The 13480-nt window shown below is 39.9% G+C and overlaps 1 protein-coding gene across 1 annotated transcript in view; it reads right to left on the bottom strand.

The window, feature by feature from the left end:
* SORCS1 (sortilin related VPS10 domain containing receptor 1) overlaps positions 1-13480 on the bottom strand; it is a 262316-nt gene that overhangs the window by 85617 nt on the left and 163219 nt on the right. Inside the window, 1 exon segment of the mRNA XM_066323615.1 lies at positions 7282-7355. Coding sequence (XP_066179712.1) covers positions 7282-7355 — 74 coding nt within the window.

Raw genomic sequence — 13480 nt, 5'->3', positions numbered from 1 at the left:
CTGCTTTCTAGCTTTAACATCTAACCACATCCTCCTGACATGTTTTAGAAACACGGACAGATTCCAGATAGGCATAAATCAGCACTTCATTTCTTTATATCTGGCTAATAAATCTCCCCTGACCATAATTTAATTAGTTTTTCCCTGCTACATCTCATTCTTTCCCACATTATCTAATCACATGAAATGATACAATTTGGTGCAATTCAACTGGCAGCCACTGGGCCAAATCCATTCTATGGTTTGCTTTACTCAGTTTGTCACCCTTTCTTTAGAACTGGTAGAAAACAGCAATGCAGCGAGTAAAGCCCAATTTCTCCTAATTGTGCCACATTTTCACAGCAATGACCCAGAAATTCAAAACAGGTGGCTGCTAACGCTGAAATAGGTGAGTAGGTAACTGGGGGTAGTGGTGTCACTTTCAGGCCGTGGGGAGTCACTTTTACTCTCATCATCCCACCACTTTTTAGAGCCCTAGTGCATAACGACCCATCCACCCCCTTCCTCACTCTGCTGTCTACATCCCCCACAGCTCTGAGGGCAGCAGCAAAAGAAGCCTTCTCCCTTGCTGCTGTAACACCACAGCTCTCAGTGGGAAGCTCCAGAGAGGAAACTTAGCTAAAACTCTGAAATAGATGGATGCAAATTCTCAGGAGGTAGCTGTCTATTGCTGGTAACACAGGGTGGGAGGAATGTCTTAAAATGAGGATCTAAACTAAGTGGATAAAATTCAGTTAACCAGGACCAGATTCTGATTTTAAGATAGCCCTTCAATCTTATATCTCTTTTTCATATATTGCAGGAAACTTAAGACTTCAAGCTGGCTTGAAGAGAAAGGAGGAGGAAAGTACCCTCTAGTTACAGCCTCCGAGGTCCCCTCCTTGATACCATGGACCAAACCTACCTGATTTACAGCTTCTCTGCTGGTACAGTCTAATAGGATCACAATTTCCTACTGTGTTAAGACCATGTCTCTTGCATCTTGTAGTGCTGCCAGTCAGGCAGCTCTGGAGGATGCCAGCAAGCAATTTAGAGCAGGAGTGGAAAGTCAGGTCTGGTAACACAGTATGCTGCTCATTAAACATACAAGAGAACACAGCAGTGCAACCTTCCTGACACAGATCTGGACAAACCCACAGGTGACCTACCTGTGCACTGCTTCACCTTCCCAAGGTCTGCCCTTTGTAGGTGCACTTTTATAGTACACCTTTATAGAAAATCAGCTGCTTAGCCCAATGCCTGCTGGAGCCTGACACATTCCAGGGTCCTGCATAGCACTGCAGGCTCCTGCTACTGATTAGCCCCCAAATCGAGATTTTGAACATGGTCAATGGATGCCTGCCTATTTCTGCAGAACTCTAACGAGGGAAAGTGGAAGATGTAGAAAAGCTGAAGCTCATGGGAGTCTGTACTCATCTATAAAGTATCTCTGGATGATTTTTTTTTTAAGAACTATCTACTGAATTGGAAAAACTAAAACACACCAATCTATGCATCAGTCAGACTGGGGCTTCTTGGTCCCAAAAGGCTTAATCAGATGAACATTTGCTTCATTCACACCTGCTGAAAACTGTCATGGGTTTCTCTGGCATGTACCCATAACCACCATACTTAAGCTGTGAAAAAGCATTTCAAATTAAATTTCTTCCCTTCAACTCACTGAATAAGGCTGTGTTAGATCAAGTGGATGATTTTCTGGACAGGCTGTCACAATGCACTTTGATTGGCACCTTTCCCATCAGCTTCCAGCAGTTGCCCTGCAGTGATTAAAAGGTCCTGTTCAGCCATACACAGCATCATTTGTAAACAGCCCAGGCACTGAGGCATTTAAATTGCCTTAGCTCACCTGGGTGGGTGTGCAAATCTCACCAAGCCAAGAACTGACAGAAACACTGGGACAGTGCAGCCAGCTTGCTCCAAGTGATTGAATATAATGAAGTTTTTAACAGGGCTTTGACACCTCATCCCCTTGATTTTCAGCTCTTTCAGCTGCTCCAGTGAACAGTCAGAGCTTTTAAAATACAGTCTCCACCCCCTCTGAAAAAGAAAATATATATACTATATAATTATACTGTGAAGATTAACTTTCTTTGCTACTACTCATAAAAGAAACACAAATATAGCCCTATCTAGTCATCTGTCCTCCCAACTGCTTACAGGCTTTTCTCCCCTTCAGTGTGTGTGCATATTTTGGTATTATTAGATGGGAAAGCTTGGTTGGCTTTTTATTTTACAATGTTTGCCTCCATTTTCTTCTCCTGCTTATAGTCAGAAAAACTCAAGACTGAGTGGAGACCTAACAACATCTCTTACAAACTGACATACCTCCTTTAACTTCTTCAGGGCACCATTTGCATCATGGACATGTGACATTGCTGGAAATTATAAATGGTGTGGGTTGGAGTAGATCCTAAAGATCATTTAGTTCCAGTTCTCCTGCCATGGGCAGGGACACCTTCCACAAATTGCTCACATCCAGCTTGGCCTTCAACATTTCCAACTTCACAGCTTCTCTGAGCAACCTGTGCCCCACCACCCCAAAAGCAAAGAACTTCCTCCCAATATCTAATCTAGACCTGCTCTTTTTCAGCTGGAAGTCATTACCCCTTGTCTTATTTTTCCACACCCCTAGCAAAAGACCCTCTCCAGCTCTCTTGCAGTCCTTTTCAGACACTGGAAGGGGCTCTAATGTCTCCCCAGAGCCTTCTCTTCTCTGCACTGAACATCCCCAGGTCTCTCAGCCTCACAGAAGAGGTGCTCCAGCCCTCTTGTTATTACAGCCTCCCTATCTTCCTCAAGTATGGAGTGCTATTAATTTTGTATTTCTCCTACTTGCTTGTCTGAGTGCAAGTAAAAAGTAAACTCAAGTAAAAAATAAAATCAATACAACTGATAGAGATAATGATTGTAACTTGATGATCTAATTTACTAGCTGGGCCTTTCTATCATTCATTTTATATTAATTTTTCAGACACCTTTATTATTTGGTTTTATTTCTTTCCTCCCCCTCCAAATTTCTCAGGGTTAGATTTTGATTAGAATTTGATGAGAATCTTTTCAGAAAAATGTCTCATTTTGATTAAAAACATTTTGAGAAAATTTATGGTATTTTAGCCCCTTAATTTTTTTTTTCTTTTTTAGGGCCAGCTCTAATTCTGATGCCTTGACTTTCTGACTTTAGGAAATAATTTCTGGTGGAAGGCATGACTTGATCTGAGTACCAGAATAAAAACCTGGCTTTTAATGACCAACAAATGTCTGCATTTATATTTTGGCTGTGCACTCCAGGCAGTTCTTCTGCAACTCCTGGCCATGGGTGTTTGGATTTGCAAAGTATCACTACTGAACTTTGACTAGATGACTGAACCACTCTAAAAAAGGAAGAAAGAAGTAATGTATTTCCCAGTGTGACTGGTTCACCAATTGTGGTCACATTTGTATTCACTACAAACCAGCATCTAGACCAGCAAAACTACACAATAGGAATGTATGCCAAAAATCACCAAGTATCACAAAAATAAACTCAGAAGTATTTAAATAAAGCATTTTTATCCAACTCTTTTAACTAGGGTCTACTGCATTCTCTTTCCCTAATGCCAGCTACATTAGTAAACACTGTGCTATCAGCAATAATCCATGTGTATTAACTTGTTTCTGCATTATGCTGCTGAATTAATATTGCTTAGAATACTCCTGCCTAGTAATTAGGATATTTTCACAGAACACAGTTCCAGAATTACCAAGTACCTTGGTAACTTTCACGCATTTTTCTGTCACAGTACATTTAACAGCAAAATCTCAAGAAGCTGCCAGGAAAATAATAAAAAACATGAAAATTGTTGATGCAGTGCAGAGCTGCTGTGCCTTGGGCTTGTATGCAATGTGGATTCTTCCAAGTCTCTGCCTGACACATAATATGAGGTTGACTCTCTGAGTAAAGTACATTTTGCTCAGTCCATCACTTCCTCATCCCTAGATTATGCACACAGATAGGTGATGATACCCAAATTACAGAAATTATTAGAGGTGTCAGTTAGAGTGGCCCATCACTAAAGCCTGCCCACAAGTGTGTCCTAACAACTTTCTAATGCTGTAGAAAATTACAGATTCCTTTTCTCAACTTTTGTTTTACTTTGTTTTTTGCTGAAGGTTTTTAAGACAGCAAATCTCCAGTCACCTCACATTTTAAAGGTTTGACTTCATCTGCTCATCTCTCACCTGATATCTCCTTTTACAGAATGACACTACAGCTCTTTCATCACAAGTGTGGATGTCAGGGCAGCACTTAGAGCTGCAGGTGGAAGAATGAAAAGAGGGAACAGAAGAGCTTTGAATAAAAAAATCTCTATTTCCACATTAATGACTCCTCTTAATGAAACAGAGGATGCAAAAATAAAAGTTCATGTGGGCTACAAGGAACTGAGTTGTGGCTACATAGAGTGTTTTCTCAGAGTTATGTAGTTAAGCATCATCACACTGTTTTTCTTCAGGGGTTTAAATTTCTCTGGAGTGGTAGGAGAAAGAGTTGTTTCACAGAGCAGCCAAAAATAAGCAAATGAAGAACAAAATTCTCCTGGCAACAAATACAGGAAATACAGCTGTAAAAGGCACTACAGCTTCTCTGACAGAGTTTGCAGGTAGAGCGTTCTCAAGACTAAAACTAGCAAGCTCCATGGAGTTTATTCACAAGACTCTTGCGTGACCCAAAAGCTATTTAGAAGACAGCATGACAGACTAAAATGGCAATGAAAATATCAGTGAGCAATCAGGAAAATGCATCTTTGCTTTCATCAACCATCCAAATCTGTGTAAAATCTTTAAAGTCTTCCAGGTGCACTTTCCCTGTCAAAACAAGCAGCGTAACTAACTGCAGCCTCAAGAAGGCCAGAGGCCTTGCTTTGTGTCTTCTGATTTTAGAGATGTCCTAGTTTAGAGAGTACTTGAAGCAATCTGTACTGAAGCAACTCCTCAGCCTTCCTTAGATATCAGAATATTTCCCTCATTCTCTGCCCAGTTACAGCTGTGTCCTGGTTCATCCCTTCAAAGCCATTAGATTTAGATAAAGCACCAGGAATAGGAGAGACTATCCCCACATTTTGCTCTTAAGTTGTGACTTCAGGACATTTCACTTCACTACTTATTTCTGCTCTTGAGAATAAGAGAAATCAGTCTTCTCACTTTTCAGGTTGATTACACTCTGTGTATTTACAAGCCAAAACCTGTAATAATAAATTTAAAAAGCCCAACCAACAACAAATCACGGGGCACTGAGCAAGGCTTTACCCAACTTGTACACCAGCACTGGCTAGAGAGATGGTGCTGCAGAAATCTGAATTTCAGCTGCACTTCTGCAAACTCTTGGGCCCCAATTCCCTTTTGCTTTTCTCACATGGGGAGTCAACTGTGACCACACACTGAATGCAAAGTGCTTCCCTTCTGATCCAGCATTCCAGTGCTGCTGTACCTGGCTGCACAGAATGGAAATGCATGTTAAAGCCCAGTGTTGCTCTCTGTGGTGTTCTCAATCACATGTGCACAGCTGTTTTCTGCTGTGGATGTGACTGAGGACAGACAGTGTCCATAGAATTGCAGCTGAAAGTATTATTTTTGTCCTGGGGTCATTATGATCATCATAAATACGCCAGAATGAGATGCAATAGTGCCTGCACAAACAGTATTCTTTTCCCTTTTGACAGCAGAAGTACAGTCTGGCTTACACTGAGGTGTGCTGTACAAGGGGCATTCTGTTCAAGGTGAAAATACAGGCTCTCAGTTTCATGCTTTGTGAATGGCTGTAGGGAAATTAGATGGGTGGTTGGAGCATTTTTCATCTTTTAACTTGCTCTTTTGCCTTTGAAGTTCCAAGCCTAAGTTCCCTTATTTATTAATTTCTGAGAGGTCTTCAAAGTTTGAGCTCCACAGAAGGGAAAATTATAACTTCATCATTTTTCTTATTGCCGGCATCCATCAGCTCATTTCACAATAAACCAGAACTGCAAACAATGACAGGAAACTTCAAAAGGCTTGGAGTACTAGACAGGACATAAGGATCCAAGACTAAGGACAGTCTTTTCACCCCTCTGAGCCCCTTTAGCAATTACAATTTTGTTGGATTACAATTTTTTGTCTCAAAGACAAGGTACCCAGATTTCTATGACTTTCTGCTTTTATTAGCCCAGAAACAAACAGAAAATGTGTAGAGCTCTGTTTTTGCATCTGACATTTTGAGCCCCTGTTAGGAGTCCTGCAGGAAAGAAATAGTGATTTAAACACACATGTGACTGTCTGTACAGGCACTCCCACAGAAATGAGTTTAAGTTAAAAATGGAATTTAGCTTGCATTAGCTTCAGCTAACACAAGTTCTGAGAAAGGATTAAAAAGCAGAAGCAGCAAACAAAATCTCTGGCATATCCTTTGCAGACCAAATATAAATTCAACTTTAGAAATAAATTTGACCTAGAGCTCTTCCTTCTTTTATAAATTAAAAGAAAATATTTGACTAAACCACTCACAAATCTTGCTATGTTCAAAACCTGTGGGTTTAGTTTAGAAGCTATAAAGCTGGTCTCATTTTAATCATAAGGTTCAGCTCCTCTTGATTTCAAGATGACTATTTTATCAAAAGCTTCTCTTCTAAGGGTATATTCACAGGACATAAGCCCAGTTCTGCTCACAGGCAGACTAATGTCTCCATAAGGAGTTGGTGAGAAGTCCCACAAATTTACAGCAAAACACAAGAAAACCTTATCTTTGATTTGGACAATACAACCATGCTGACAGGGGGGAGAAACATTCAGCATCTCCTTCATCTCTCAGCTTTCTTTTCCATGTAAGTAAAAGTTGCACTGATTTCTGTCGAGTGGCAGCATTCTCACTTTCAAGGAGTAAGTTGGTCTAACAGTAATTAAAAGCACAACACCAGCCACTAGAGGATGTCTGTCTGTGGCAGAAATGCTGGTGTCCTCCAAAGACTTCAGCTTTGTCCCTTAGTTGTTGCAGGACCAGACTGAACTCTTCACTCTCCCATCCTAAATCAATGCTTTCTTCAGACTATTTATTATTCAGCATATTTCAGTTCTGCATCACTCTTAGATCAAAGACCCAGCATTCCAATGTCATATAAACACAATATGCCCCTTTCATACCCGTTCTAAATTAACCTTGAGAAATCAGCAGTGCAGACTGTATTCAGCCACACTGCCTTCAAGACCTCATTCCAACACCTCTGCATGTGTGGGGAAGTTGTGTCAAGGAAGTCAAGAGGAGTGTTTTGCTCTTACCAGTAGAACCTGTTTGGTGTAACTCCCTCATGAAGAAGCAGCCATCTTCTGCCAAACTCCACAGAACTGAATAACTGTGAACAAAAACAAAGAGACATGAATCACAGTGAAACACAAAGATACCAGATAAATTAACCTGAAAAACCTTCTACCACTTCTGAGATAGTGACTTGGACTTTTATTCTTCCCAGTCTCCAAGGGGCACACCTGGGTCAGCTGAAACATGTCTGTGGTGACTTTTATTGGCACAGAGAACACTGAGATGTGTGATATGGGACACAAGTGGTATTACCTGAGGGATCACTTTATGGGTAAACCCAGCAAGCTGCCCTGAATGAAAATTCATCATCCAGTTGCCTTCCTCAATATTATGTCAGAAGGACATTGTCTTTCCATTAGCAGTGCCATGTTTAGGAAGCTTTGTCAGTCTGGCACCAAAAGGTGTTCTTAGGTGTCTAGACTTCCCTTGCAGGACTGGATGAGTTCAAACAGCACAAGGTACTTGTTCCAAGGAAACCCAGGATTCTCCCTCTACTCTTGTCCTCCTCCTATCAACAACATGACACCTTCTCCTCATCTGGTTACACAGACAATATCCAAATACATCAGTCATTTCAGAAAATCCTTCCATGATAAATACCAAACCAGCCTGAGAAAGGTCAGCAAAAAGGCACAGTACAGGTATTATAAATCCTTTGACATGTCTTTGTGGAATGATATACAAATGTTACTATTACAGAGCACTTAGGAACAGCTGCTCTCTGTAAGTGCTGCCATCAGGCAATTCTCAGAAGGCCAGTGGAGGGAAGGATCACTTGGGTTCTGTTATTTCTTTTGCTTAATTTAGCTTCAAATGTGTCATGTGGAAGGATTGAGAGGCAGTTTGCTCTACACTTTTCTTGCAGATTCATCCTGTTTCCCCTCCTTTCTTTGCCTGGTAGACTTGGTCAGTCCCCTTCATGGCAAGGCGGGTGAAGTATTTGAACTTTTTGAACTATTATCTCCCTTTTTATTACATCTCTTAAAGGATTTTGCATAAAATGTAGATGATCTGAATCTTTATGTGCAAACCATGGCAAATTTTTTTGGAACATTAAGTGGCAGTGGACTGGTAGGAAAGTGAAAGATGGATGTCTGGGAGAATAACTGAGAAGAAAAAAGTATGATTTAGAAGCTTTGGGTTCATCAAAAAGATAATCTGAATGCATTTTAAGAACTATGAGACAGGGATATAAAAACTTTGAGGGTCTACTTATTTGGATATTGATTCCAAATGCAAAACCAAATATCCCTCACTTTTCCCATGGCAAGGACTTGTAAGAACATGGAGAAACAAAGGACTTTTTAGTAAACATTAGACTGGCATGTATTAAACTTTACTCTGACATATTAGAGCTAAAAGGTTCACCTCTTTCATCTCCCTTTCTCTTGAATACTGTCAAAGAAGAGAGAGGGGACAGAAGATAACAAGAGTAAGAAGAGGAAAAACCATTCTGTGGCTAGAATTGCATCCAATTTTAAAACTTCAGTGAGTCTGTTATTTTTCCTTAAGTAGAAGATTTTATTTGAAACTTTAGGAAACCCTAACCATAACAAAGGAAAACTTTTCATTTTTCATTTTGGAAATGAAAGAAAATATTCTCAAACATTGAACAACCACTTTTTGAAGTGATTTAAGGTCATCTATTCAAGAACTTTACCATTACAGGAAGTATTTTCCCTCCTTCACATCGCAATCCATTTCTAGACCTTTTTTAATAATTGTAGTGAGAAATAAAAACATGATAACAATAAGCTATTGCTATTATCTATCATCCCTCTGATGTCAATGTTTTTCTTTCCATGGCAAAGTCGTTTCTTCTGTGCCAAGTACTCTCTTTGACAGACAGTAATTTGAGTTTCAATAAAGCTCATCTGATCCTTTAATTAAGAACAGGGAGCAATCCAAACTCAGAAAATACCTCTGTATTTCCAGACCAGGGATAAACAGGATGCAAGCTTTCCAGGGACATTGATGTTCTGATGGCTGAAGTCATCAGACTGAATCTTGTTTTCCCACTTTTGTATCTCTCGCCCTTATCCCTCTCTGGTTTCCCTGAGCACAACTTTCAGCAGGTTATACCCTCTCTGAATTTGCTGGTGACAGTAACAGTACCAGAATGAGTTAATTACAGCCTGCAAAAGCTTTCTCTGTGCTCGTGGAGCACCCTCCTCCGTGCCTGCAGTCCCACTGCAGTGCCAGGTGCTTGACAGCCCCAGTGCCACAGCTTCCCCCTGGCGCCTCCAGCACAGCTCCTCCTCCAGAGGGGCTTTACCTGAGCATCTGTCAACTCCCCCATCAGAACAGAGGCTGTGATGCTGCACAGCACCCAGACAGCCCTGCTTTCTCCCAGTCTGTGCCCTGAGGAAGATGCGATTCAGGCAAAAAAGTGAAGAAATGCAAGAGTTTCTAAGTCTGTTTCAAAGGGAGGAAAGGGATACAGCAATTCTACTGTCAGGGCTGGGATCTTAAATTAGAAGCCAGTGCCCAGTGAGCTGGAGACAGCGTGTGAGAAAAGGCAACAGCTCTCCAAGGGAAATACCAGCTCCCTGGGAGCCCATATCCAAAGCTCTCATTGTCTTTGATAAGACACTTTAATAACCAGACTTTAGAAGTTTTTCATCCTCTATCATTATCTCAGCACAAGCTTTGGCCTTTACTGACTCACAGCAGCACAAGAAGCACTAATGTACCTTTAGCAAAGGGGGGACTCCCTCCCTGATGTATGACCACCACTCTCCCCCAAAAAAAGAAAATTACAGTAAAGATTTTTTCAGGTATTTTATTTGAAGTATCAGTCATTCTTAAACCTAGTTTATTCAGTTGGACAAAAAAAAAGTATTTGAAGGCTATGTTTTTGTCAAGTATCATTTATGATACAGCTCGGATTATTTTTCCCCTTTTAGCAATTGTAGTGCTTGAATGGATATTTTTTAAACCCAGCATGGCATTTTGCTCTTGTTACAAAACCCCTCTCTCTCCTGGGACTTCTTGTGATAGCCTTGTGCAGGCAATCCCTTCAAAGATGACATTGTTGTCTTTGGCAAGCACTGCTGTCTGATGACAATTTGCATTATTAGACTGAAGTTAGATAATGTTCTTTGCTACACTTTTTTTTCAAGCACAGATAGAAGAGGAACCTATTACAATTTTATTGTATGTTTTCATCTGAGGGCCAAGTTGACATTTCTGTTTTCACAGAGACAAAACTGTTATGAAGTACAAATCTTGTATTGATCCCTAAGATTTGACCCTTGTTCATCAGGGAATAATTCTCTTCTTGCTTCTTCTCTTGTACTTCATTTTTCTGTTTAATACGCAGATTGTGTAACAACCATTAAACAGTCTGGGTTTGCTTTGTTTTGCTTTTTTAAATCTTATATTCTGTGAAGTAGAAACCTACCACCTACCTCATTTATATAAGAAAAAAGAAATGCAAAGGGAAAGAAAAGGCTGAGGTTCCAAATACCTTCTGAGGCTGAGCAGGGATTCAAATAAACCCTTTGAATGGTGAAACAATTCCCCAGCCCACTCACAGCATGACACCACTGTCTCTGGAAGTAGGGAAAGCCAACATCCAAAACCTGAACTTCTTTCCTTATCTACACCAGACATGGTAAGGTACTCCCCCCTCCTCCCTCTTTTTTGTTTCCCAACATGTATGAGAAGCCCAAGGGTTACTCCTGTATTTCATAGGGATAGTGTAGGCTTTACCTTAAACTGCTCTGGGATATCCAAGTAACAGCAGCATACAGTTGCTATGTATTATTTTTTTTCCCTTCTAATTTCATGATCTTTCTGGTGCCAACTTCAGACTTGACTAGTTTTTTTTGTTTGTTTTTGGGTTTTTTTGGGTTTTGTATTTTTGTTTGTTTGTTTGTTTGTTTTTTGCATTTCACAGTATAAAAAACCCAACTAAATTCTATAAAATACAGGGAGAAAACATGATATTTTCCCCCAGAATGTTCCATTGAGAATAACTGGCATTTATTTGACCCACCCATTCTGATATAATACCATCTGAAGGGCCATTATGCCAGCCAAGACCTACCATCACCCCTTCTGTTTTCAACAGATTACTTTTCCTAGCCAAAGCTATTGTGTGAGGAATGTCTTGTGCCTCCATCTTCACTTTAGTGCCTTTAGAGACTGCTGCAGATACAACTTGTATCTGAATGTCCATGATGTTTCATCATTCAGCGTTTAAAACAGTTGGACTAAATATTTGATTCTGATGCTTCTCCACATATAGATCTTGAATCATGTGGCAGTTCCATGTGCTTCCTATGCTGATGAGGATATTAGATTTTCTGCAATGATTTAATCTCATGCAAGAAAAAATATGCATATAGAAATTCAAAACCAAATTGGATGTTGGAAGTGACATTAGGGAAATACTTTGAGAAAGCTAGTAGTTCCTGTTCTTTTTCTTTTACTTAAAAAATTTCCCCTAAACAAGTTAAAATGGAATACAGCATGGAGTCTGGGTTGACTGGGTTTACCACCTTTGGTCTAACATTCAAAATAGAAAAAGGCTCTCTTTCTCTCACCTCTAGTTTCCATGCACTCTCAACTCATTCTCCCTGCACACAGCTCAAACCAAAACAAATCAATCTATACTACATTATGACCTAAAAAGCCAGATGCTACTGGAAAACTAGCTCAGAACAGCTTTGAAAGCACTGGCTTTGATTCAAATTCACCTTTAATTCTATGTGAAGGCTTCTACTAGCCAGTGCTCCTGGTACTTTCTTCACATTTTCTGATTTCTTGACTCTTACACTTCCTCATGTTCCTATGAGATGATAAAAACTAATGCTGTTCATACTGTTTCCCCCTCACCCCTTCACACACCATTTATTCACATACAAAAATCCTCAAAACACCAGTGCCCCTTAGCCACAGATTTTGCACTGCTGAACCATATAAATATTTTGAGAGATCTTTCTTGTCTTCAAATTTCAAGTTCACTAGAGAATGCAACATTCCAAAAGCAGTTTAGCATGAATTGTAAACATAACAGATAAAGACAATTTTTTTTCTGAAGATGCAACAACACAATTTGAAATACAAGCCAGAAAGTCCTTCTTCATCTCATTCATTTATGCAGAATAATTTTATTGCTGATAAATTTTACTTTGCCATTACTACTTTTACTATTACTACAAATGCAGGTGCATTTGAAGAAATTCTAGTCTTCTACAAGGTTTCAGTCATCATTCTCATTGTTCATAAGAGCAGTTTTCAAGTATTATTAAAGTGTGAAAGACCATATTTTGAACTGATCTAAAATCTCAGGAAAGCAAGGAACAGTAGGGAAGGCATCATGTGGATTGCTGCAATTTTGTGATGTATTTCTCCAATTTAAATCTCTCTTGCATTTCTTTTACTTTCTATCCAGTCTGCAGAAAAAGTGGGGTTAGTGCATCAGAGAAGGGCTGCAGATTAAACATGTTTATATAGGCATATACAATAGCACTTTATGGTCTTTCACACCCCTTTGCCCAGACTATCTGTTGGATGAAAATTTATCACAGTTGGGAAAGAAGTTTCCACAGTGGCAAAAGGAGCATCTCAAAACAGGAATGAAATGGAATGAACAGGGACTCGGATGGACACGTTCCCAACATGCATCCAGTGCAGCTTACTTGGTATCAAACAAAGTACATTACATTTAAAGAAATTGCTGCATAGGACATTTCTTCTTCAGAGCTGCCAAATGCAGGAGGCATGCTGCCATTCCCTGAATCCGACTATGGACCAGGCTTTTCTCTTCTAACACTGCATTTAACAGAACAGGAGTTTTGTATAAAAAAGAATCTGAAATCATGAATGGTATTTCTTTCCTAAAACTAAGCATACAGAAATGGGATACAGGGGTGACACTCATTTACTTCCCTGATCTCTGATCTAATTGTAAGTTCCACTGATAAGAAGCTTAAATATCCTTGAACCAATAAAGCTCACAAAATGCTTCATAGACTTTGAACATTTTAGGTTGCAGGCAATGCATTAATCATGCATGCAGAAGCCATCAATAAGGTTACCCAATAATTAGTGTTTATTGAATGCTGATGGAAACACATCAGAGTGCTAAAGCTGTCAGATACCTGCTTCACAGCCCATTCTAACACAAGTGATGTCTGCAGCTCTGCAGCT

This window comes from Sylvia atricapilla, chromosome 8 (assembly GCF_009819655.1).
Source record: "Sylvia atricapilla isolate bSylAtr1 chromosome 8, bSylAtr1.pri, whole genome shotgun sequence".
Taxonomy (NCBI): Eukaryota; Metazoa; Chordata; class Aves; order Passeriformes; family Sylviidae; genus Sylvia; species Sylvia atricapilla.
Note: the sequence above shows the minus strand (reverse complement) of the source record. Positions and strands in the feature narration are given on the sequence as shown.